We start from the raw sequence: 23,705 nt of genomic DNA on the forward strand, positions 1-23,705 counted from the left end.
CTAGACCATAGATCGATTCACGCGACTTTCTTAACGACGACAAACGCAATCATTAATATTGCTATGCCATATCATTCTTCCTATATCCCTTCCAGTAGAGATAAGTCTTTCGCAAACTCAATAGTTAATAGTAGATAGACTACTTTAGTACTTCGACTGCCCCTTAGGAGCATACCGGAAATCACCACCATCCCCATCCTCAAAAACTTCCACCACCTGATCAATCCCCTCGTACGCCGGACAAACCAACCCATACTTCTCCGCAATACTCTGCGTCAAAAATCTCCCTCCAACAAAGTGCCGGCCCTTATAGAACTTCACGCACGGCTTCGGCGCCGTCAGACTAATCAGCGCCTTCGGCATAAATTTAGCACCAGGGCCAGACGACGGCGGACCGGAGGTGATATCCCAGGAACTGGGTGCATCCACACTGAGTACTGGGATGCTCGCTGCTTCGATTTGCGAGATTATGGATGGGAAGGGCTCACGGAGGGGCCCGCCGAATGAGAAGCCGAATATGGCGTCGATTAGGAGGTGGGTGTTTGAGAGGGCGGTTTCGAAGTCGGTTGTGAATGGGATTGAGAGGTTTTGGAGTTGGGTTTTGAGACGCTATGCGTTGAGGGATTAGGTACGATGAGTGATTTGGGGATTTGAGATTACGAACCTGGTAGAGCTCGTTTTTACCTTCTTTGGGATAGTACACGGTGGGATTGTAGCCGTAGTGTGCGAGGTGCCGCGCTGCGACGAGACCATCGCCACCTTTGAGAGAGTTATAGATTAGCAGGTCTGTTGAGGAGTGTTTCGTTAGAATATCAAGAATGCATACCGTTGTTTCCGGGTCCGCATACAACAAGGACATTCTTTCCTTGGCTGAGTGGATGCATCTTCCAAACTATATAGTCGATCATTAGTAAAATGGATATCAACCATTGGATATTTGAAGCTTGCAATGGCTTACCAGCTTGAGAAACCGACAAGCCCGCCAGCTCCATAAGCTGGTCTAGTGACCACCCGCCGATGTTCACGTCCATGAGATCTTTGTCCAGGGATGCGGCATCTTTGGCTGAGATTGCCTGTTTAGAGATTAAGTCAGCATAATCTGTATAATATAGGGTGCATTTGGACATACCTTGAGCGACATTGTGGCAGCTTTACTGTGTCGGCGAAGAGCGGGAAGCGGGAGGCGTCTGGTACAAGCGGAGCGGAACATGCAATGTTTCTAGGCCGAGAACCAGATTTTGTTCAAGAGCAATCTGGATGAACTAATTACCAAACTATTCTCCTTGGAATGAGAAATCAGACTGACAGTTGAAAAATGATACGAAGAAAGGACCCGGGGAGATAAGCCGTAGCAGCAACTATACAACCACATTGCATCATGCCCCCGCCGGCGCTAATCCGCATCAGGATTCTTCGGAATAATTAATCCTCCGCTCCTCCCTGAACTTTTGCGGAGTGCAATTCGGACATCGAAAGTCGACGATAACCCAGGCCCATTCCCAAGCAGAGCCTACACACTTTCGACAATATGGTTCTTCGGATTCGCCTGGCGCGCTTTGGCAACAAGCACACGCCCTTTTACAACATTGTCGTCGCTCAGGCTCGGTACGTTCACCGATTTTCCCATGTCCAATCCCTCCGTCTACAAGGCGCTGCCCTTCCGATCCCAATGGCATTGGTGTTTGCCCGGATGATAGGATTAACGAGCTTTCACACTTTGAATTATGAATGAAAAAGCTAACATGGATGTTTGACAGGTCTGCCCGCGGCGCGAAGCCCCTCGAGGTCATCGGCACCTACAACCCCATCCCGAAGAAGCCGACGAACCTGTACGATGACAACGCCCACACGCGCCCATACAAGGAGATTGCGCTTGACCGGGCGCGTGCCAAGTACTGGCTCGGTGTTGGCGCACAGCCTAGTGACCCCGTGTGGAAGTTGATGGGCATGGTGAGTTTAAATGCTTCTTGCGGTGGTGCTTTCCTGGGAGAGATGTGTTGGCGAGTGTGGTTTCCAGGTGGATCTCACACTGCCTTGCACTTCTTCAACTGGGGATCACTTCGTTGGTCCGATAATTTGCTGGATGGATTTGCTAACATAACATTCATATGCAGGCTGGTCTTGTCGAGCCGAAGCCTACTACCTTCCACAAGGCATAATGGTATGCCGACTGTTTCTCCGTCGGGACGGTTCAGTCTAACTACTGCCACCGACCTGTCGATCATGGATACACCGTGATCCCTCCGCAGGGGTTATGGCTCGAGTTTTTCGAGTCTGTTCAGGTCGACCCCCCATGATCCAGGTGCAGTAGAGCTAAGAATGGAGTGGCAATCCCTCTCCAGCGACAGTCCCAGGAGATCACCAGTTCCTGTACTTTTTCCGACTGATTATCTGGCATTTGCGGCGTTTATTGCGACTTTGGGCCTTTTTTGGGAGGTTATGTTCGGGCCTTGACCTTCAACCTATCCCCCATGTACATTACGTGAACAACCTTGCGGCGACAGCTTGGGCCTTTCATCCCGAGCTCGCGCAGCATGAAATTCTATACCAACCTATCATGACTACTCCTTCATCCTACGAACCCTCCATTGAATCTTGCGTATCTGCACGAACCATCCCCCAGTGGAGCCCGTAGATCTTCACATGACACGAGGCTCCTCCGCGCCGATTCGAGGCGCGCGGGCTCGAGCGTGGCTAAAAACCAGGTAAGCTTTTGACACGCGCGATCGCAGGCTGCAACGGCAGTTGTAGTCGCGACGGGCGTACATTCAACAACCAGTCAGACAACAGGCAACAACACAAGAAACGCATTCCCGTTGCTGCGCCTGCAGCTCAAAGGGCTCGAGGCCACGGACACTTTTCCCCTGTGTCTAGCCCGATACCCCGAGTCGGTTTAGTCCACGCCAACTTCAGTCTAGTGTGCCTTCTCAGGGTGACACGCCTATGACCGGTGCTCTCTCTCCAGGCACGACCTTTTCAAAAGCCCGGACCCGACTAGACTTCATCGGGACTTTGGCGGTCCCCCAAGACAGTTCCATCGCGTTATTGCTTGTCGCCACGGCCCAACCAGAGACCCGCACCGCCCACCAGCGACCCTCGATAAGCCCAAGCCATTTCCCTGCGCCGGCCAATCCGCTGTGAGACGGGGGTCGGGCCCGTGGCAATTGGTCAGCGGCCCTGGAGGATCGCCCGCTTTTGAGTTTTGGAAATTCCATGGATGTGGGTGGTTTGGTCGAGGTCCTTGGTGGTACGAAGTAGTTTGTGAGCATAACAATGGGTTGCTTGGGGTGTGGGTTCAGTGGTTGCTTTTCTGCTTTTCTCATGCGAGGTTCGTGAAAGCAAAGAAGCAAAAGAAAGAGGAGCAGAGAGCTGTGGGGAGATGCTTGTATGGACTCGACTGAAACCGGGGGCGGGCTGTCAACTCACAAGTGGTGTGTGCCTGAGTCACTTTCCCCAAAGATCAATGAGGAATGCGCACGGATGAATAAATGACTGTTCTCTGTAGTAGTAGGCACTGCGTTTCTTTCTTTTCTCTGGTGCCTTGTCAGTCAAGGGATGGATGACGGACTTGAACTTTAAGGAAACCTATGGGGTTGCCACGCTAATGAATGTATAATGCATCGGTTCTATCAATTATTTCACGAAGGGCGTGATTGCGCGTTTATTTAGCAGGCATGTCTCGAGTCTGAGGAAAGATATGAAGGATTCCATATGCGACTAGGGGCCCTGCATGTCCGTTGCGCGGGTTTCATTGTTTATCAAGTACCGACTGCTCTAGTGGGAACTGGGGGGCTGACGACCACGATGACCAGAATGACCGGGGGACCAGGATCGCGCAGAAGCATCGGTCTCCGGGGCTCAGTAGTCAGTATGGAATGCATAGTTAAATATGATGGGACATGTTAACTACAACTAATGGCTGCTATGTCGTACACACTCTCGTATATGACCCTAAGGGAGTCATATCCAACCATATCCAACAGGCCTGGACCTGGACCAAGAGCTGCAGCTTTATGCGCGTAGCTAGATCGAGTAGTTCCTCTGTAGATTCTGTAGGTTCGTGTCGAAGCTCTGCGCTACAAAGTAGTACTAGTGTACAGTATATGCAGTATGCTCCTTCGCAGTAGGCTTAGTTGGCCTAGTCTAAGATGACTTTGATCATCGTATGTTCTTCATTCTCCGTCTCTTCCAGTGTATGCAAGCGGCAGGGGCTGTAGAATAGGGACCGAGGCAGTCTACTACTTGTACTATTAGAGCCGTGATTATGGCACTATGCCCATGATAGTGATCGGGCGTGTGTAGTCGGAGTTTGAACGGGAAGCCGCAGCAGCTGGAACGTGTTTCTAGAGCCTCCATCAAGAGGGGATAGAATTGGAAAAGCTATACGGGGTCATGCAAGAGGATAACGTCGGGCTAAAGACAAGACCGTCGAGATCACCAAAAGGATCATTGAAACCGGGGACATTCCCAACATTCGGGGCACGCACTCCACGTTCTGCAAGCGGCGTTGAGGGTGGCCAACTTTGGGTAATCCCCTGACGGGGTATGGTAATTTACGCCTCGGGTACTTCTACTTCCCCCATAATTCCCGCTGTTTTGTTCTGTACTGCCTACTATTCCTCTCCTGTATCACCCCCGTCCTGCTCAGTCGCGTCGTGAAAGCAGATCCATGGATCTGGCACCTGTGGACTGGCGACTCGACCGTTCCGGACTCTTTTCTCTCTTGTCTCTCTCCAATCTCTCCTCTCCTCTCCCCCCCCCCCTTCCCCCTTCTTGCTTCCCTCCCTCCCCCTCTTACCCTTTCAGCCTCGAAACCCTCCCTCCTCCGCCTTCCTCAAACCCTTTTCATCCTTTTGCATCGATCTCCCCCTTCCTCTCATCTCCAACTACTATCCTCCTTCCCCACCCACACCCACGATTCGCACTGCGCCCACCTGCCCCGATCGCACCTTCCTCAGATAAAGGAGAGCAGTCGTGACAGCCAAATTCAGACGCGCGCCACCTGTCGCAGATCCGATGAGGAGCGAATATCCTTCCGACCTCGCCATCCGATTGAATCGCTAACTCTCACCTTCGCGTCTACGTGCATCGCGCTTCCATTCATCCCAACTCTCTCTATCTCTCTCTCGGTCGCATTCATCGCGCGCTCACTAGTCTTCTCTGGGAGACAGCTCCATTCCCTCGCGCCGGTCCTTTCGCCTCTTTCCTCCGCTCTTTCGTGTCGCGCAAATCGATCGATTTCACTTCAATACCGATGAGCGGCAGCTCGAACCAGTCCACTCGAACGAGTCCCGGCTCCTTTGGCACGACACAGCGCACGGAGTCCGTGTCTTCTGGTTCTTCGCCACCACAGCACCCGCTCTCATCTTCTACCTCCCACGCGCCCGCGACGACTCAGCATGCGATGTCGACCGACGTCTATAGCCCAACTGTCTCGCAAGCGCCCACATCTCTAGCTCCCACTTTCACTTATCCATTTTCGCCGCTTGGCCCATCCTCCTCCTTTGACAGCGGAATGCGCCTCGGCGAGTCAGACCGCAACCTCCAGGGCCTAAATGGCCTGGGGCGCGCCAACGGCGGTGGCGCAATTCTCATGCGCAAGTTGCCTCGTAATACCAGTCGCGAGGCCCTGCGCAGCATGCTCCTTTTCGCAAAAGATTTTGTGGATGCCGATTTCGTGACCTCTGATTACCCGGAAGATGACGGGTTCTTGAGCGCGATCGCCCGATTCAACACCTTGCCCGCCGCAGAAGAGGCGCGCGCCCTTTTGGATGGCAAACCGAATTCGAAGAACGACGCCAACATGGTGGTGGAAATGTACCCAGGTCCGGTAGGATCTTCCTTGTCGAATGCACGTCGCAACACGATCGATCATACCAATAACCGTGGACTGCTGGGTGGTGTCCCGTCAAATGGCCCCCTGTCGCGTCAGTCCTCCCGTTTCAACGGCACTTTCCAGAGTCTTGAGCGCTTGTCCGCGGCCAACCCATCCACACAAGTTATTGGCGAGGGCCTGCCTTCGGCATCGGAATCTGGTTCCCGCCTCCACAGTCTGTTCTCTCCGCAATCACCTATTGGCAATGGAGTTGGTGATCTCCCACGCGTGACGGGCAAGTCCATGATCGATGAGGATCCCGATGAGGAGACGGGCGAGCTGCTCAAGGATCCCGTGGGCTACGCAGAAAACGGCCACTCGGCTTCCGTTTCGGTCTCACGACGCTCCACCAACCCTCAGATCCCAACCAGTCGTTTTGCCAACCTGTCTTTGTCCACCACCATGTCTTCTCCGCCATTGCCAAATTACGCCTCGAACGGTCCCAGTCAGCGCATGGGCAGTGTCAGTGGACCAGCCTCGGCTTATCCCCCTAGTCACGGTCACGGCTTCCCATACGGTGGCAGCCAACACACTCCTCGCCATAGCCTGCCCGCTGCGAATCCCAACGACCTGAACCCCCCGTGCAACACGCTTTACGTGGGTAATCTGCCCCCAGACACTTCGGAGGAGGAACTCAAGGCACTTTTCTCCAAGCAGCGTGGCTACAAGCGACTGTGCTTCCGCAACAAGCAAAACGGACCCATGTGCTTTGTGGAGTTTGACGAAGTGGCGATGGCGAGCAAGGCATTAAACGAGTTGTATGGCTACAAGCTGTCCAACAGTGTCAAGACGGGTATCCGTCTTAGTTTCTCGAAGAACCCTCTGGGTGTCCGTTCCGGTCAGCCAGGCAGCATGTCAGCATCCAACCCACTTCAGGGGCCGGGTGGTGTCCCTGGTGGCAGCAACTTGAGTGGGATGCATAGCCACATGTTCTCTACGGTCAGCGGACCACCTCCGGGACTGGCCGCTCCTCCGGGACTGGCCATGCCGATGCCTCTGCGCAATGGCAACAATCTGCAGCACGTCGCGCACGGTAATGGTAACCCGCACGCCATGGTGGGTAATGGCACTTTCAACCACAACTCGGGCCTGGGGATTCGCACCAATGGAGGTAATGCGATGATGATGTCGCCTCCTCCGCCTCCTGGAGCTGCTGCTGGCAACAATGCGGGGCCGAACATGAACGGCTACAATTCCTTCTACCCTGACTACATGATGGGTCGCTAAGGGAATGGTCCCTCAAAGCATTATATTCGAGATAATGTCCGGCATGTTTGATGAACGAACCTGGGGTATCTGGCGCATTCGGGGGTTCCTTTTCGTTTTCGCGAGCTAGCATCAGCATTCGGCGGCTGCATAACTCTCGGGAGTATTGAAATTCGGGACTCTGCTTTCTGTTGTCTTTTTTCGCGTTATGGTTCTCTTTCCCCTCTCTTTACTTCCTGATCCTTTTTTAATGGCCTGTGTGACGCTGGCTTCTGGATAATTTGTTGCTGTGTTGATTTTGTTGTTGTCTTTTCTCTATTGCATGGGGACTCGGGCGCTCTTTCTTTCACATTCCTTTTTTTTATTTCCCTCGGGAGGATTTGCATTTCAGGTCATTGCAAGCTTGTATTCTTATTGTGGTCGGGGCACGGCGGCGCGAGCACAGCGCGTTTGAAATTCTGTCTCACCATTTGCGTTTTTCATCGATCACCTTCATACCCTTGTGCTATTTCCTGCTTTGCTTGTTCTGCGTGTGTTTATCTATTCCTCTTTTCCCTTTATCCACTTCTCGAGTTTTATCAAACACTCGACCAGTCTCTTCAACGGCCGAGTAATCCCTCGCGGGGTTTCTGGGGCTTGGGCTTGTCTTTTTAACCCTTTTTTTTTATTCGACCGTGATTCCCCTTTACATCCAAACTGCTTTATTTGAATGCATCTTCATGTGTGAACCGGAAATTGAATGTTTAGCTTTTTTTGCTTTTCTATGGCTTACAAAACCAAGACGGTGTCCTTTGTGGCTGTTTATCAATCCCCTTCTTCTCAACTCTTCTAAAACCCCATTCTCCCTTTCAATCTCCTCGGCTTGGCCTTCCGTCCCATAATATTTCTCTGCTTCGACATGGGCTTGGGAATCGTGGCCTCGAGAGGAGTCAAGCCCACGCATTACCACCGGCGTTAAAATCAAGGGCTTTTTTTGGTCCGGTTCTTCGGTGTTCACGAGCATCACCCACATCACATCATACACGTGTGTCTTCCCTCTAGCAATGGAGAAAAAGAAGGCGTCCGGCTGGCGCTCGGTCTATTGGTTTGATTCATAGCGCAATGTTTTTGTTTTCCTTGCTTGGGATTGAACGCAATGGATAGGCTGGCTTGCACTTGCATTGCCATCATGGCTGGTTTCTTCTTCTTTTTCTCTTTACGCTCCGGCGAGAGCATTCCTTCCATTCACTGTGGAACGATATACGATTCTCATGGGCTATGGATTATGGGTTTGGGTTCGCTGGCTTTATGGATGATCGCTGGCTTGGATGGAGGATATTGGCGTCTATCTTTTATTGTCGAAGATTTGACTCTTTGTCAACCCCCGGCTGGTTGTTTCTTTTCTGTTGATACCTTTATTGGAGGTTAGGGACTGGTTTGACATTCTTCACTCTCATGGATCCATGTTTTGCTTGGTGGTGTTGAGACGAGACTGATGCATTTGCTTTCGATCTGTACTTCATACATGGAATGGAATGGACTGGTTGCAATTGATGATTGTGCTGTAAGATAGGGAATTATTGTAGTTGTGCAGTGTATTTATCTTGTTCTAGATTGAAGGCATAGCTGGGGCTTCGAGGCATGTTTATTCTAAATGTGTAGAATAATGATTTAAGGTTGTATGTTCACGAATCGCGATCCATATAGGGGAACCGAGCTGGATATGGACCGAGCTAGGTCACGATATATTCCGCTTTGCTGGCCGGGAATCATAGAAACATGAAAATTCATGATGAATGAACTAAGCATAGAGTGAGTGATAACCTTTCGCAGGTAGTAAAAACCATTTCTAGGTTTCAGATGGATATTTGACTCGAGACACCCTCGACACATCCATCCGTACATGCGAGCGTGTAGTTGTGGCTCTTTGGAGCAACACATCACGTGACAGCACCGACAACCTTTCCCTCGCGGAAAAGTTTCTTCCCCTGCCACAAAACATTCTCTACACACTTCACGGCCCCCAACCCCAACAATTGCAGCGCCAGCCCTTAATTAGCCGCTGCTTTTGTCTACTACCGATCTTCTCATCACTCTACTTGTTTTAATTCTTCAATTGCCCCAATCCCTGGGTCCGGGATTGCCGGGTCCCCTCTCACGTTAACATGGCACCTCGGATACAGAGCCAGCGTGTGTCCAATGCCCTCCTCCCCTATCTCACATCCTCCCAATCCTCCTCCACATCCTCCATCTCATCCACATACCCTTCATCACAACTATTCTCCCGTCAATTTTCTGCGACGGCGGCTCCACAGACCAGGCTTCGCCGGCAAATGTTCCAATGGCTTTCTACCGAGGGCGCCGCGCTGAAGCATCACATCCCTGGCGAAACAAACTATCTGTCAGGCCGGGCTGATCGTGATGGGGATTCTAATGAGGCCCCACGGCCTTTTCCGGGTAACCGGACTTTCATAAGTGAGGCCGTCCTCAGCGAGGAGCTCCGGAATGAAGTTTATGTTCGGGTTGTTGAGAAGAAGAAGAGCTTGCGTGCTGTCAGTGTCGAGCTTGGTATCGATATGAAGCGCATTGCGGCTGTTGTGCGGTTAGTGGAGATGGAGAGGAGACAACGAGCACAGGTAAGGACTTTCGCACCCTCTTTTCTCTTTCTGTTTTCCCGGATCCTCATTCGAGGTCCTATTCCCCACCCCCGACGCATATGATGAGACAACAAAAAATCGATTAGTCTTGAAGACACAGGCTCTAGCTTGACTGGTTAAAAAACTCCTTTTTCCTGATCCACTTGCTGTCAAATTTCTTCCTTGGAGACTCCTTTATATGTGATTTGACAACATGACTGACAAAACTTGTCAATCCAGGGTAAACCTCTAGCATTGCCATATGCTCGTGCTGTCCACGAAATGATCCCAACCACACCACTCGCCCAGGATGGCGAGCGCCAAACCTTCCACGAACCTATCAATGATCTCCCCGCCCACCCTTCCACCGGTGCCCAGATCTTCTACCCCGTGCCCGAGTCACGATCATTCACTCGTGTCGATGCTGGTCGCGTCTTCTCTGGTGCACCAGCATTGGAAAAGGCCGTCGCCGACAAGATCTCTCACCCTTCTGATCTGGTCGACGACATCATCCAAAACCCCAACTCGATCGAGTGGGTTGGTAAGGGCGAGAACGCCCGCCAGGTCCTTCAACCTGCGGATGTGCGTATCCCGCACCCGCAATTGGTCAAGCTGGAGCTTGACCGCAAGGCCTTCCCCAACGAGCGCCGGGCTGTGGCACAGCGTCACGCCGAGCGCGTCGAGAAGCAGGAGGCCGCCGAGCAGCAGCGCCGCGAGCGAGCCCATGCTCGTCGTGAGAAGAGCATTCAACACGTCGAGCCGGAGGGTAGCCGATTCGACTACCGTATTCAGGACGCCAAGTTCACCAAGGAGACTACTGGTGCGGATGGCCGTGCTCCCTGGGCTCCTGGTCGCCGGTACGGTGTGCCGGCCGACGATCGCAAGCGCGGTAAGGTCAAGATTCCCACTCGTGTGGAGGCTTAAGCTTCGTGCGGGGGATGAGGTGACTATATTTTGGGCTTGAGGTTGAGTGCTGTCTTTCCCTTCGGACGAGGAAGACGAGCAATTGTACTTGTACTTATACATCTGTTTGGCGATGTTTCTATTCAACCCTGTATCTATACCATAACATACCATGGATTGTTTTCATACTTGACACATGATATTTGTCTGGACCAAGACTGTTCATTCTCCCTGCCTTCCATGTCCCCCGTAATAACCTGTAACGAAATCAAGTTCGCATTCAGCTAGAAAAGCTACCCCTGAATCAATCCATACTTCCGCAAGACCAGAATCAGATCAAACCAAATCACTCCAAACAGTATCCGCAAAAATCAACCCCGATGCGAAAAAAATCCGAAATAGACATAGCCGTCATGTCGCGATATCAATGAACCTCCCCAATAGACCGACACCTCCCTCGACCGGTTCGCACACCAACCCATCCCTCCACGGCATCGGCATCACTTTCGCGTGAGGCAGGGTCGCCGATGAAGAAATCCCGGATCGAGGTTAAGAGGCTATGGGCCCAAGTGGCTTTGTTAGAGGTTTCGGAAGTTGAGTGCATGGCTGTAGAGGATTTGGTGGAATCGGTTGTAGATAATGAGGACATGGATAGGGTGTGGATGGTTGATGTGGTTGTTGAGGTATTATCGTGCTTCGGTCAGGGTAGATACAACGATGAACTTGTTGATAGATATATAGTATTTGTAGGTAGAGGGGATGTAGATGTGTGAGACCACAATAATTGCGAGTTCAAAAGTCGTCGATCATACGGTAGGGCTGGAAAGAAGCAGCTTCAGCTTAAATACGAAAACCCAAGGACAAAGCTAGAAGTATATAAGACTTCGCTCTAGGCCGTGGACAGATCTGAGACTCTGGGCGTAAGCAAGCCCCAACCACAGGAAACAAGGCAAAAACCAAGATCGCAGATCGTAGACTAAAAAGCAAGCCCCGGGGAATACTAATGGAGAGAACAATATCTGACACAATCAACAATCCAACATTCCCCGCCCTAATGGAAGGGTCAGACGAGCCGCCCAGGGTTCAACTGGTTCTTTGTTACAGGACGCATGACTGGCTCACATGGCAGCCCCGCCGTCTTGATCTAGGTCTTCCCGCCTCGATATTGTCATATCGTCATACCTATTGAACGCGCTGAACATGTCGATGGAGACTTGGCCGCTGGACACTGCAGGCTTGAGTGGACTTGGTGGGCGCTTACATGCGGCGTGCGTTACTTGTGTAGGGTGATCACCAGTGATGGATGTACATGTACATTACAGATTTAGGTACATAAATAAGTCTAGTATGACGAATGAGGTGCACGGTATATGCGGGTTTATGGAATAGGTTCTTGCTCTTGTGGGGGGTATTTTGCTGGTGGGTGAGTTGTTTCTTCGTGGCAGGGGGATGGATTCTATTTGATTGGTGCAGGGGACTGCAGATGGTGAGATGCAGACAAGAGAATGCATGTTGCATGTGACGTGTTTTAGGTGGGAGGAATGGATGATGTATTGGGACCCAATGGGTGAGCCTGATCCAAAAGGCAGTGAACGGATCCTTTGTTTCTGAAGAGGTTTCAATATTCCTGTATGAATATACTCGTGGGTTGGCTACAAAAGTGGATGGGGCCTATAGTGATATTCCAATAGTTTCATAGAACGACAGAACTTCAAAATCATCTCGTGAGTCCTGTATTCAGAGACAAACTGAGAGATAAGACCTGAGCTATTTAGTATGACGATTCGAACCACATCTATGACTTCCAAAAGTGAAGAATTTTGAAGCTCATCGCTAGGGGGTTTCTCTTCGTCTCTGAATTGCACTGTATGCCTTAACTGTAGCTGGTGCATAATTCCTATTCATAGCGTAAAATACATCGAAGTAGTAGATGCAGACAGACAATCCTTGTTCAAATCGCAAGACTACAGCAAGCTCTCTTCACACAGGGTACATCCAAAAATTCTTCTAATAGGGGGTCTGCTGGTGGAAGTACTCCATAATAAACTTGACCTGCTGCGGCTTCGCAATAGGCACATTGCCAAAGTAATTCCCAAGTTCCATAACAATCTGGGTGCCATTCGCACTATTGGGACTCCAGCGTGGCAGAGCACCCTTTCCGGTATACGAACCACCGTCATTCGGATTCAAGGTCTTTGCAAAGTTGGCCCAGTACGAAGACATCTTTGCTTGGATCTCATAGTCCTTTTCGGTAAACGGGTAGGTCTCAGCATTGGCGTAAAGAGCATTCAGTGCATACATGATCTCCGACTGGTGGAACGCTCCTTGATCTTGACCGGGAGGCGCATGAGTCCAGTAGTAAGTGTAGAAAGACGACGAAGCTGCCTTGTACCAGTCCGTTGCGTAAGCCCACGAACCGATGAGAGAAGTGTCCCGAGCAGCAGCATTCCAGCCTTGGTCGGCGATGGTCTGGTTGTTGTGGGACGGGTAGAGCTGGAAGTAGCGACTGGACAGGTTGCCGAACTTGAGGGTGCAGTAGTACTCGTACTCGGCCACTGTATAGTCGGTCTGTGGCGAGGCACCGGATTCGTCTTTGGTGTTGCCGGTGATGACGGGGACGTCGTTGGCTGGCCCATTGAGCAAGCTCTCGATGTATTTCTCTGGGAGAACATAGCCGTCTAGTACGGGCTTGAAGATGAGTGGATAGCCCGCCGACAGTGCTGTCACCCACCAGATAGACTCGTTGCCGACGCGATCCTGCGAACCGATCAGGAGGTCTTCCATGGAGAGAGTACGCAGCTCGGCGATGGTCGATGCATTGTGGTAGGTGGTATAGTTGACTCCGTGTTCGATTGCAGTCGACATGTTCACGTAGGAGGTAGCCAGACCCGCCAAAAGAGTATCATATGGATATCTGATACCAGACTGGGAGATTCCACCGTGGAAGTATCCCGTGAACAGAGGGCTGTTGACCGCGTGGTAGACCTGAGAAGAACCGAAGGACTGGCCAGCCACAGTGACACGATCCGGATCACCACCAAACTTGGCAATATTCTTCTGCACCCACTTGAGCACTTCCAACTGGTCGAGGATACCGTAGTTGCCAGAAGTCTTGTGTCCGGTAGCCTTATATCCCTCCTCGTTGAGCTCCGGATGAGCAAGGTAGCCGAATGCATCGTCACGACGATTGAAAGTAATAAGAATGACATCCTTCAAGGCCATACCGCCACCATACCACCAGTTGGTATCACTAGTCTCGTCCGAGCCCTGATTCCAGACCATGACGGGAAGCTTGGCATTCGCCGTACCAGCATTGGTCCAGATGTTCAGGCTCAGGCAGTCCTCACTAATGTTAGACGCATCTTTGCTTGGACAGGCAGGGCCAAATGCGGTAGCCTTCAGGGTTTGGTTCCATCGTTGTCGAGGCTGTGGTGGCTTCCAGCGGTTTTGGTAACCCGTGTCAGCGGCGAAAGGAATACCCAGGAATGCTGTCACGTTGGATTCGGAGATATCAAAGAACTTCTCCAGAGTCGATTGGTTGAAGTACTGATATCCCTGGACGGGGCCGTAGGATGTCTCAATGACCTGGTCCCATAGCTGTGCTTGGGCAACTGTAGCAGCTACAGCCAGGGATGCAAGGCCCTTGGTGACGAAAGATGCCATACGTTGATTGAAAGAAGGAATGAGAATAGAGTGATGAAACTGTTGGATGGATAACAGTAGCGCCTATCAACTAGATCGACTGTCTTTCGAGTTCTTATATACTGGAGTCTACTAACATTGTCCGCGTAACCACAGATGGTGATCCTCACTGTGACGGGCAACGCCTCTAGCTCCACCAACTGAAAAATTGCTGAACCTTGTTCGTCAAGTATCATGTTTAAAGGTTGGAGGCGGGTTTATCCCGAGATCCCGAAGCCACAAACTTGCAGGTCAGTGCATGTGGAGACTTGAGCGGCTCCAGATGACGACGGTCGTTGGTGGTCCATTTGTTAGCATTGTTTGTTCATGGATCTGGATTACTGATCACAAGAGCAATTGGGACAGAATATAGTATTTTTTATTTCTATGGACATGTCTTCAATGTCTTAAGATCGGCTACTGAATGTCTATGTTGGAAACATTTGGGTTATCACAGAGGTGCTTTTGATTTAACATGGAGAAGCAGACCATCCTGAAGAAACTTAATTAGCGAATGTTCATTATGAGGAGCGGGGAATCCGATGACGATCTTGACTAATTAGTACCCAAGGCCCGAGCTAGGGGAAAGGCCGCGTAGCAGTTGTTCCTGGGGTTTCAACGGAAGGATAGGTCCGTTTGGTTGTAATTCGGCCCAGAGTTCCCAATAAAGAATCTCGGGCCGAGTTAACATCTGCAGGTACGAGCGCCGAGCTGCAGGGCTGTGTGAAAGTTGCAGATCACCGAAGTTTCAAAATAGCCACGAATTTATCCCCGAGGAGTGCCTTTACATCTTGGCTGATGGAAGTGATACATGAAGCGAGGCGCCATAAGGCACTAGGGAGATCGGCTGTGCAAAAGACCGAGTCGACTGATGTATGATAATGTGTGACGAAGTTAATTTTCCTTGGAAATTGAATCAAGTCATGATGCATCACCGTCAACAGGCTAAATGCCTTTTACCGGGGGGCTATCGTGCTGATTTCAAAAATGTCGGGGATATTGAAGGCAGTTTGGCTTTGATGTCACTCGTCTATACCACCGATCAATTAAAGACGTAGGTGTGCATATGAAGCATAAATTTGTAGAGAGCTTGAGAGAACATGAGCCTCGTTCGTGACTTGTCATTGGTAGTGTTACAACAACAGAGTGCGATTGCTTGCTAGGCTAAGTGCCAATTCTTGCCATAAGTGAGACAAGATTGTCCCAAAACGAGGAGACTATTGGATAGTTTGCGGGGGAAGTGGTATGCAAATCAAGCGCCAAGAAATAAAAATTAAAAAGGACATTCAGATAGACTAAATCCCGCTTTACACAACTCAATAATTTGCTATTTAGAGACAAAATACATCCTTCATCCCCCATAGGAGTGCACCACCGAATTCCGAGTCAGTCTTCGAAGTGTCTTCCCGTAAAAGTAAATGGGGATCCCCAGCAGTAGCGGGCCCACAGTCAAAGCGAACTCGACCATTGCAGGCGTAAGCCATCCTGTGCGTGCAGCTAGTGGAGAGACCCAGTAACTCATTACGAATCCACAGGTATTTTTGATCACAGTCGCGACGACCATGATTTCACCCGATATAGGCTTGTAGCAATCAACGGCATAAGCAACCGCGATGGTAGGAACCGCCGTCACACAAAGACCACTGAAGCCATATCCAATGACAAGAATGATTGGCCAATCCCATACTTTCTGATAACCAAGCCCGCCAATGACGATTCCAATAATCGTTGTAATGCAGTATGGGATAAGAGCCGGCAGCCGCATCTCAGCCTCGCGGATTCCACCGTTTCTGGCGGTGGCTTTCATGGCGACCCAGTCTGAAAATGGGCCTGCTGTCAAAAGTCCAATGATACCACCAACCGCAAAAGCAAAGTTAGAGTACCCAACTGCCGATGGGCTGAAGTTATACGGGGCAGCTCCAAGCACGGTAGACTCTGTCAGGTTCCAAAACAGTAGAAGGTTCGCAGGTCCAGCTACATTCAGCCCGGCCCAAAAGATGATGGGGAAGGGAAAAACTCTCAAAGGGGAGATTATATCTCGAATCAAAAACTTTTTCCAATCTGCGGCAGGTGTCTGCCACAGTCGGAATTGCGATTTGGAAGGCCGGCCATGACCAACAGCTCTGGCATGGCCATCGGCGCTTTCCACATGCTCAAGACCCTCCTTTGGGATGTCGTTATTGGAGGTTTCTTGCTTTTCAGCATTTTGTGAGTGATTATCTTCGTGCGTGGCTGGATCACTTGATGCTCGGCGGTTAAATTTGGTTTCTGGAAAGCAGAAAAGAATGTTGACGAGATTGAAGCACGTCATAGCAAGCGAGAGCCAAAAAAAGCTCCGCCAACCAAACCTGTATTAGGTTAGTGATTGTACAAAACTTATTGTAAGGGAAGAAAGAAATAGCCGTCATAGATTTGACGTACCTCTGGGCAATATTTCCAGCAATCACAGGACCAAGGAACAATCCGAGGAAGTATCCAGTACTAGGCAGATTAGTAATTAGAAACTTGTACAGGAGCAAGCAGATCAGGGCCCTCACAAGTAAACACCAGTCCAAAAGCCTCTCTCATGGAGGAAAAGCATGTCAGTGACAACTTGAACCAACAGAGTTTCACTCGTTGCGGTAGCAATCCCGTTGACTGCTCGAGCTGCTAGAAGACTTGAGTGACTTTTTGCAAGAGCCTGCCAGATACATGTAGCGACTCCCAAAAGGCAAAACACCAGACTTGTCAAGCGGCGACCGAAAATATTTGAACACGGCACGATAACGAAGTTCGAGTAGCCAAGAGCCAGTACGCAAGCTCCCGTCAATAGACTAAGCTGTGTATCACTGAGGTGGAATTCGGCCGCAAAGAAGGGAAACATCGGGCCCATCGAAAGCGCTGATTCCACCGATACGAACAGGAAAAGAAACTGAGTGGTCATAACCAGATCTAACCACCAGTTTGTGTGAGCACATGGAACCGCAGTATCTCGAAGAATCATGGGATGTGCATCTTACATTTCCAGGGCTTAGACCAGTTGAGAGGGTCGCTCGGATCGTTTGTGGGATGCGGAATGAGCCTTGTATTGGTGAGTTTTCCAGACCACAGTGAAGACAGACAAAACAACGAAGATTGAGAAATTCATGGACCACAAATGACTGCCTCCACTTACACGTAACCATCCCGAGATAATTGAGTCGCATCGTACTCCTCCCATTCCCTCATTACCTCCGTACCGGGTATCATGTCTTCCGGTGATATGTCATTGCGGTCTCTGGCCCCAGGGGGTTGGGTTTGCTGTGTGGACACCATATTGGCTACCTCTGTAGACATTTGTAAGAATGGAAATTTAAAATAAGGAGAGAGGACATGTTCATACCGAGGATAAGGTGAGCAAGTGATCAGGGATCAGGGGTAGAAATTGTCAAAGCACAACAGGGATATAAGTGTACTGCTATGTATATTATCATCTTAGGTATATCGTCCCGCCCTTGGGGGAGAATGCGGGGAAAGAAAGTGTCCCGTAATTCCGGTCCCGCCATGAACCCCAGAATATCGGGGTAGGAGGGGGATATTTGTTGAGTTGAGCTTATTCAAGCGCTCAAATCCGATTGGACAAGCTGGATATCGTGCTTTTCTCGAGGGAGTATTGCTGTGAATTCTCCGTCAGTCATCTAGTGACAGGTAGTCTCGGGCACCCAAGGGAACCCTCTAGTCCCTTACGTTCTTGTTATTTTCGAACCTTTCATGTGGCTTTATTGTGAGGAAACTCAAACACGGGTCTGAGAATTACCCTTGAATATTAGGAACGATGCAAAGCTAGTGATAGTAGACAGTCCACGTCCCTTTCATGAACGCTTCAGCAGAGGATATCCAAAACATTTTTAGGTGCTGGATGGGGAGGTTGATTGATTAAGGCCTAAAATATGCTATGAAAGACCAAGGCTAAGCCTGAAAACAATGATTTGAGCCGTGAGATATTCTGTTACCGTTTCAACATGTTCTGTTCAACATACCGTACATTCGAATTCCCAAGAATACTTGCGTTAAATGGATGGGAATCGAAACAGACCAACCAACAATACCAAGACTGGCTCTATGACTTTCACTCGATCTCGCTCGGAACAGTCAATTCATCTGACAATCCAGTTACAACAACATATCCTCCTCTAACGTCGCCTTTGCGACACCGTCATGTTAGGTCCACCGGGCATAGAGGTCATCCGGAAGCATCTTCTTTCTCTCGGTCTTTTCGATGACCAATTTGTCCGTCACATGATTGTATCGAATGGCTGTGCGCGACAAGCTGGGTGATGTCCTTTCTGTGGGCCCGCTCCCAGTCTTTCAGTTGGGCAGTGACACCTTCTACTTTTGGATCGCAGAACTCTCCACGTTGATGGTAAGCAAGAACGAGATTTGGCGTTTGAGAAGCCGAGAGCTGCGGGGCAACCTCTCACCGTTGTAGAGGTTTGTTGACGGCCCGAGTTTTGATCTCCAAGGTTTTCTCACGTGGCACTGTCTGTCCGTCCCTCTTGATCCTCAATTTTGAAAGGGAAGAGGCTTTTTCTGTTGGGTTTGTTTCCGGCGAGATAGCCAGCGAGTCCATAATGTTTGCGAGACTGCCACCAGTTTTTGTCATATCACCAATAAAACCATCTGTCTCATGGCAAACGAGAAAGTGTAGGCCACCCAGTTTGTAAGAAATGATGCGATGGTGGCTGGTGCTGTTCTTGATGTGAGAGGTAGTGTATGCTTTCTCAAACTCGTGACCAAAGCCGCGGAAGTCTTCAGGTTTAATCACTTCGTAGGTGGCGGTTTCTTCACGGCAAAAGATCACAGTTTGAGCGGCCATCTCTACCTGAATGGTGAACGACTCGAGAGATCCCTTAGTCAAAGATGGGTCAATGAACGAAGAGCTTTCGAATGTTGTTTCGGTCGGTAACAACGTCAATCGAGTCCAGGTCAAGTGATGGTTGCTCAATGTAAAGTGAGCGAAACATCGGTTCCAGAGGGCTATCTGGAAGGCGGGCGGCATTCTGAGCAATGTAAACCAGACCATGATCTTTCTTCACCGGTCGGGAACCCTCCGGAGGTGACCACAGTGCGGGACTACCCGGGACAGCAATGGTGGGTGTGGGTGCGTCGATCCAGTGGTAAGAAGCCAAGTGCTTCACATCAGTTATGATAGCCTCCTGGGAGGTAGAAGATCCCAAGTCGAGACGGAATATCTCCACCGGGCTCGTAGCATGAAGCCGAACGTCCTCCATGCTTGAGAGGGTAGCTGAGGATAGGAGATAGAACAGTCGAGAGGGAAAAAGTCAAGAGGGGTGTAAATTGTTTTTGAACAGAAAGGAAAGAAGGACCTCTCCAGGCGAAGTGGTCATAGCGCCACGATGAAGCAGGAAGCATGAAGCAAATATTTGTACATAACTGTGTGAAGATGAATGGGGCCATTTCATTTCATAAATTGCAAGCATCCGCCAGCACAGGTAAATCTGGAAAGGGTTATGATAAGTCAGTGCAGCTAAGCCAAGACCCTCCAATGGGACATCTACTTACTCATGGAGTTTGAAGGACGGCCACAGCGTGGCCATTATAATGACGTAAGGCTCTGCAGTGACATGCCTTGAAGTCCGATGACATGAAATAGGTCTAGGTAGCCGTGTGTTGCTCATAGCTATAGACAGGCTGTTTCAGACACGTTTTTTTATTGAACTTACGGGAGGGTATCATAGGAGGACGGAAAGATTTATATATAACGAATCCATAGTGGTCAAGACTAAGCAAGTTGCGGATGAAAGGTTGACATAATGATCAGATTGGTGAGTATATTTGTTATGGTGATCAGGGCGAAACTGATGAAGTTGCTGTATCATTTAACTAGGCAACTAAAGCTGAAGAGGGAAAGGTTCTATGTAGGGCTCGGGCTTCCCAAGCTTTTATGGGAGTTCTAACTTGTGCCAGCAGAATCCCTTTGTTTAGGCGCACGAAGTTCCCACACCGCTCTAGCATCGCCCACCGCCTTCCTCTTCTAGTCGCCTCCTGGCTTCCAATCACCTCTATCGTAACACTATTCTAGGGATCACTTGTTTGAATATAGAGAAGAATAAGGAAAATTTTTTTATATTGCTGGAGACTACCCAGGGAGACGCGAATGTAAGCATATGTGAGTAGTCGTAGGAAGCACGTTACATCCTTCGGACCTTCATTCATCTCTTATTGCTAGTAATGGTCGATTTAACCAGCAATGAACTACCAAAACTTGGGTCTGGAATCTTTAGTCTTCGTTTCCGAGCTCATGACCAATGCCTTGTCTCATTTCCAAAGTCGTGTTGAGTTGAGAAACTTTTGAGTTTGGAAAATGCGGGACCTGGGGTACAAAATGCCGGGCAGCAAAAATGTCCCGCAATCAGTCGGTCCCTCAAAGCTTTCTTCCTGCACCTCCTACTGTCACTAAAACAGCCTGTATCAGTCAGACTATCATGCCAAAGACACGGGGTCGCATCAAGCGGCAGAGAATATGTCCGTGGTGCTCATTGTCCTTCACCAAGGAAGAACATCTATCTCGCCATATTCGGTCACACACGAAGGAAAAGCCGTTTGGCTGTGTGACATGTGGCAAAACTTTCAGTCGCCAGTTTGTATTTCCAAAACCCTTCTCATTGGGAAAAAAAGTATCTTATGTGACTCCAGTGACTCGCTTCTGCGACATAGCAGAGTACATTCTACGGAAGACAAGGCCAATCAGCCCCTTGACCTAGGGACCTCATCTCTAGAGACATATGGGAATTCCGATCAAATTATTGGAGGTTCTCAATCGCTCTCTGTGGAAAATGATATAGATCAGGTCTCATTTCCAACACATCAAACCCCACCGAGTTCGCTGTCACCAAGTCAGCATGCTGCCCCGCACACCCAAGCTCGCCTGCCAGGATGGCTTGAAACGATAGTGCAGCCCCCACAGAACACTGGGCAAGTCAGCTCTCATGCACCTTTATATACACCACTCGAGAGCATCTTTGATTCAAGTATGGAGGAAGCTTTGAATTTCAACCAGTATTCTCAAGTCCCCACGTGGCTTGCGGACGAGCATTTCGACCTAAATGCTCTGAATTCGTCGGTGATGGCAAGCACTCTTGGCTTCTTCTCACCCGACTACACAGCAAATGAGAATAGTACCGATATCACTATCCAGATACTGGAAGAATCCACTCCAGAGCGCAAGGAAGATCAAGTCCGGCAATTGTGGTTCACATATGTTGGAACACATAAGTCTGGCTATGTCACGCCCGAGGGTGCTCAAGAGCTAGTCGAACTAGATGAGCATTACCGGCAAACGTTGTCGCAGAGGCTTCAGCATCGTGTGCCGACTGAGCCATTGCCGTCTACCGACTTCTTGGTCAGTATACCGTCCTATCCCCCACCATTACTTGGCTAGATCTAACCTTTCGTAGAATTTGTGCATCCAGCTGTTTTTCACACGATTCAATCCAACATTCCCAATTGTACACGCACCCACATTTCGACCTTCGGCAAAGAGTTCTCTTTTGCTGTTGTCTATATGCTCAATAGGGAGTCTCTTTGTAGGCTCAAACTATGCTGTCACACAGGGATCTATCATTTTTGAGAGACTCAACAAAGCTATCTTAGCCTCGGTAAGTCAAATTTCTTCTTTGCCCTCGATATTCTTTAGTTTTACTAACCCTTGCAAGTGGGAGAAATATCTCCTGAGTGGAAAGGGAGAGGCACTTGCAATGACACAAGCTGCGTTGATTGGGCAAACATTTGCGATGCTTTCAGGGGTAGGTTTTCATCGAGGCATAATTGACCCTGATCAACAACTAACCTGTTGGCAGAAGCCGAGAAACCTGTTGGTTTTACAGACGTTTCATGGCACCGTTGCTACCGTGAGTCTGAGCTGCCATATAATTATTACATACTGATCAACCTAACGCCGTTGAATAGTGGGCTCGAGTATACAAGATGTTTAAAGTTCGGCGGGCTACCGAATATTTGGAGACACATCTCCAGACCCACAACGCGGAAGAATCATGGAGGACCTGGGCCCAGTCTGAAGAGCAAACTCGGTAGGTGGCTCTTGATCGACATGAAGTGATTTACTGACACAAGGGTTCACCCGCAGTCTGGCAGCAGGTCTTCACATTCTTGACACAGAGATATCGGAATTAGTGTTGACACATCCCCTGCTACAGCACGAAGAATCGTTGCTACCTCTGACCACAAGCCATGAGCTGTGGGTCGCTCCGAACGCCGCGCAATGGAAGACAATTTTGGCCCGCCAACAGGGCGGCTCAGGACTGGATCAAGATAACTCTAATGGCATAGTGGCTGGACGCGGCACTTTGCCGCCCGGGACTGGACTGCCAGGTGGATTTCAACGGTACATTACCCTGGAAGGTATCAATGCTCGAATTGCAGAGACAAGAAGCTCCCATGCGGCCAGAGACCAGACTGTGTGCGCTCAATTCGAATCCCAATTGATGCAGTTCTCCGACCAGTACTTTCACGCGAAAACTGACATAACTGCCCACGATCCATTCTGCTTAGAAGTGCTATGGCACTCTGCCTTTATTTCACTTCTGGTGGACTTTGATCGCCTTGAACTAGCGATTGGCAGGGAAGGTTACGAGGAGTCTTTACTTTATCGTAATTATGCTCACCAATGGGCTTCTTCCCCAAATGCGCGTCGTTGTGCTTTACACGGATCCATGATTCTCCGGAAGCTTCAGAATACCCCATTAGGTACGGAACCGGCGATCCATGTCCCTAGGGCGCTCTATCGGGCAGCCACGGTGTGGTATGCGTACTCTGAGTACGGGCTGGATGTCGATCCGAGCTCCCCGGAAACACCGCCCGCTGTCAACGTTGAGTTTCCGGAATTTTCTCGGTTGAAGATCAATAGTCAGGCTCTCCTATTTGAAGCTAATGGCTATCGAACGTCGAGACCAAAGACGTCGGAGTCTAGCACGCTTTGTGGGCTTGTCGACCTCTTGCATCGGATTGGTCATTGGGGACTGTCCAGAAAATTTGCGGAGCAGTTAAGTTTTCTGTTAAAGGAGACACAGAGTTAAATAGCTGATCTACTAAGTTTCTATTGCCTCGTACCCCCAGAAGGCTTGAAGGTTAAACACAAGCCCCTTTCCCACGTGAAGCGTACCTGTAGTAGTTGTACGGAGAACTTGGTGCTTTGTCCTCCGTACAGGAAACTTTCTCCCCTGCAGCCTAACGGTCCAAAGCCTAGACGCGTCTGGCTCGGTTGATGTTTCCATACCCCGACGCTAAACTTGATCAGGGCTAGAGCCATTTGTGTTGGGGTTGGGAAAACCCATCCCCTAATGATGTGCACGGGAGCAGCTCTTAATCCGTTTCAAAGTAATAACGGTCGGTTCGTGGAAATTGAGAACCTCGGGATACTATATAGT

The 23,705-nt window shown here is 49.9% G+C and overlaps 9 protein-coding genes across 9 annotated transcripts; 4 read left to right on the forward strand and 5 right to left on the reverse strand.

Annotated features, from left to right (window-relative positions):
- Positions 1 to 69: 69 nt before the first annotated feature.
- Positions 70 to 1,307, reverse strand: N7473_003743 (NADHX epimerase). The gene is made up of 5 exons (XM_057149683.1): positions 1,130 to 1,307; positions 959 to 1,073; positions 827 to 892; positions 665 to 759; positions 70 to 609 (listed from the first exon to the last, which is right to left on the reverse strand). Exons 1-5 carry the CDS (start codon positions 1,208 to 1,210, stop codon positions 145 to 147), a joined length of 822 nt encoding a protein of 273 aa, XP_057013337.1. The 5' UTR covers positions 1,211 to 1,307; the 3' UTR covers positions 70 to 144.
- A 221-nt stretch (positions 1,308 to 1,528) lies between these two features.
- Positions 1,529 to 2,159, forward strand: N7473_003744 (mitochondrial 37S ribosomal protein bS16m; the record flags this gene model as incomplete). The annotated part of the gene is made up of 3 exons (XM_057149684.1): positions 1,529 to 1,605; positions 1,758 to 1,950; positions 2,115 to 2,159. 3 exons carry the CDS (start codon positions 1,529 to 1,531, stop codon positions 2,157 to 2,159), a joined length of 315 nt encoding a protein of 104 aa, XP_057013338.1.
- Positions 2,160 to 5,254: 3,095 nt separating this feature from the next.
- N7473_003745 (RNA-binding protein) lies at positions 5,255 to 7,102 on the forward strand (the record flags this gene model as incomplete). Its single annotated transcript, XM_057149685.1, has 1 exon — positions 5,255 to 7,102. One exon carries the CDS (start codon positions 5,255 to 5,257, stop codon positions 7,100 to 7,102), a length of 1,848 nt encoding a protein of 615 aa, XP_057013339.1.
- Positions 7,103 to 9,065: 1,963 nt separating this feature from the next.
- N7473_003746 (mitochondrial 37S ribosomal protein mS45) lies at positions 9,066 to 10,793 on the forward strand. Its single transcript, XM_057149686.1, has 2 exons — positions 9,066 to 9,696; positions 9,937 to 10,793. Exons 1-2 carry the CDS (start codon positions 9,226 to 9,228, stop codon positions 10,618 to 10,620), a joined length of 1,155 nt encoding a protein of 384 aa, XP_057013340.1. The 5' UTR covers positions 9,066 to 9,225; the 3' UTR covers positions 10,621 to 10,793.
- A 230-nt stretch (positions 10,794 to 11,023) lies between these two features.
- N7473_003747 (uncharacterized protein) lies at positions 11,024 to 11,248 on the reverse strand (the record flags this gene model as incomplete). The annotated part of the gene is made up of 1 exon (XM_057149687.1): positions 11,024 to 11,248. One exon carries the CDS (start codon positions 11,246 to 11,248, stop codon positions 11,024 to 11,026), a length of 225 nt encoding a protein of 74 aa, XP_057013341.1.
- A 1,358-nt stretch (positions 11,249 to 12,606) lies between these two features.
- On the reverse strand, positions 12,607 to 14,262 carry N7473_003748 (carboxylesterase/lipase family protein; the record flags this gene model as incomplete). Its single annotated transcript, XM_057149688.1, has 1 exon — positions 12,607 to 14,262. One exon carries the CDS (start codon positions 14,260 to 14,262, stop codon positions 12,607 to 12,609), a length of 1,656 nt encoding a protein of 551 aa, XP_057013342.1.
- Positions 14,263 to 15,631: 1,369 nt separating this feature from the next.
- On the reverse strand, positions 15,632 to 17,574 carry N7473_003749 (uncharacterized protein; the record flags this gene model as incomplete). Its single annotated transcript, XM_057149689.1, has 5 exons — positions 15,632 to 16,628; positions 16,702 to 16,761; positions 16,818 to 17,211; positions 17,280 to 17,341; positions 17,435 to 17,574. 5 exons carry the CDS (start codon positions 17,572 to 17,574, stop codon positions 15,632 to 15,634), a joined length of 1,653 nt encoding a protein of 550 aa, XP_057013343.1.
- Positions 17,575 to 18,715: 1,141 nt separating this feature from the next.
- On the reverse strand, positions 18,716 to 19,529 carry N7473_003750 (geranylgeranyl pyrophosphate synthetase; the record flags this gene model as incomplete). Its single annotated transcript, XM_057149690.1, has 2 exons — positions 18,716 to 19,120; positions 19,173 to 19,529. The coding sequence occupies 2 exons, from the start codon at positions 19,527 to 19,529 to the stop codon at positions 18,716 to 18,718; spliced, it is 762 nt and encodes a 253-aa protein (XP_057013344.1).
- A 1,131-nt stretch (positions 19,530 to 20,660) lies between these two features.
- On the forward strand, positions 20,661 to 23,354 carry N7473_003751 (uncharacterized protein; the record flags this gene model as incomplete). The annotated part of the gene is made up of 6 exons (XM_057149691.1): positions 20,661 to 20,674; positions 20,725 to 21,661; positions 21,717 to 21,917; positions 21,975 to 22,169; positions 22,228 to 22,349; positions 22,406 to 23,354. 6 exons carry the CDS (start codon positions 20,661 to 20,663, stop codon positions 23,352 to 23,354), a joined length of 2,418 nt encoding a protein of 805 aa, XP_057013345.1.
- Between the last annotated feature and the right edge of the window lie 351 nt (positions 23,355 to 23,705).

The sequence above is a fragment of the Penicillium subrubescens genome (genome assembly GCF_028828155.1).
Source record: "Penicillium subrubescens strain IBT 31985 chromosome Unknown utg000002l_segment0_segment0, whole genome shotgun sequence".
NCBI classification, from domain to species: Eukaryota; Fungi; Ascomycota; class Eurotiomycetes; order Eurotiales; family Aspergillaceae; genus Penicillium; species Penicillium subrubescens.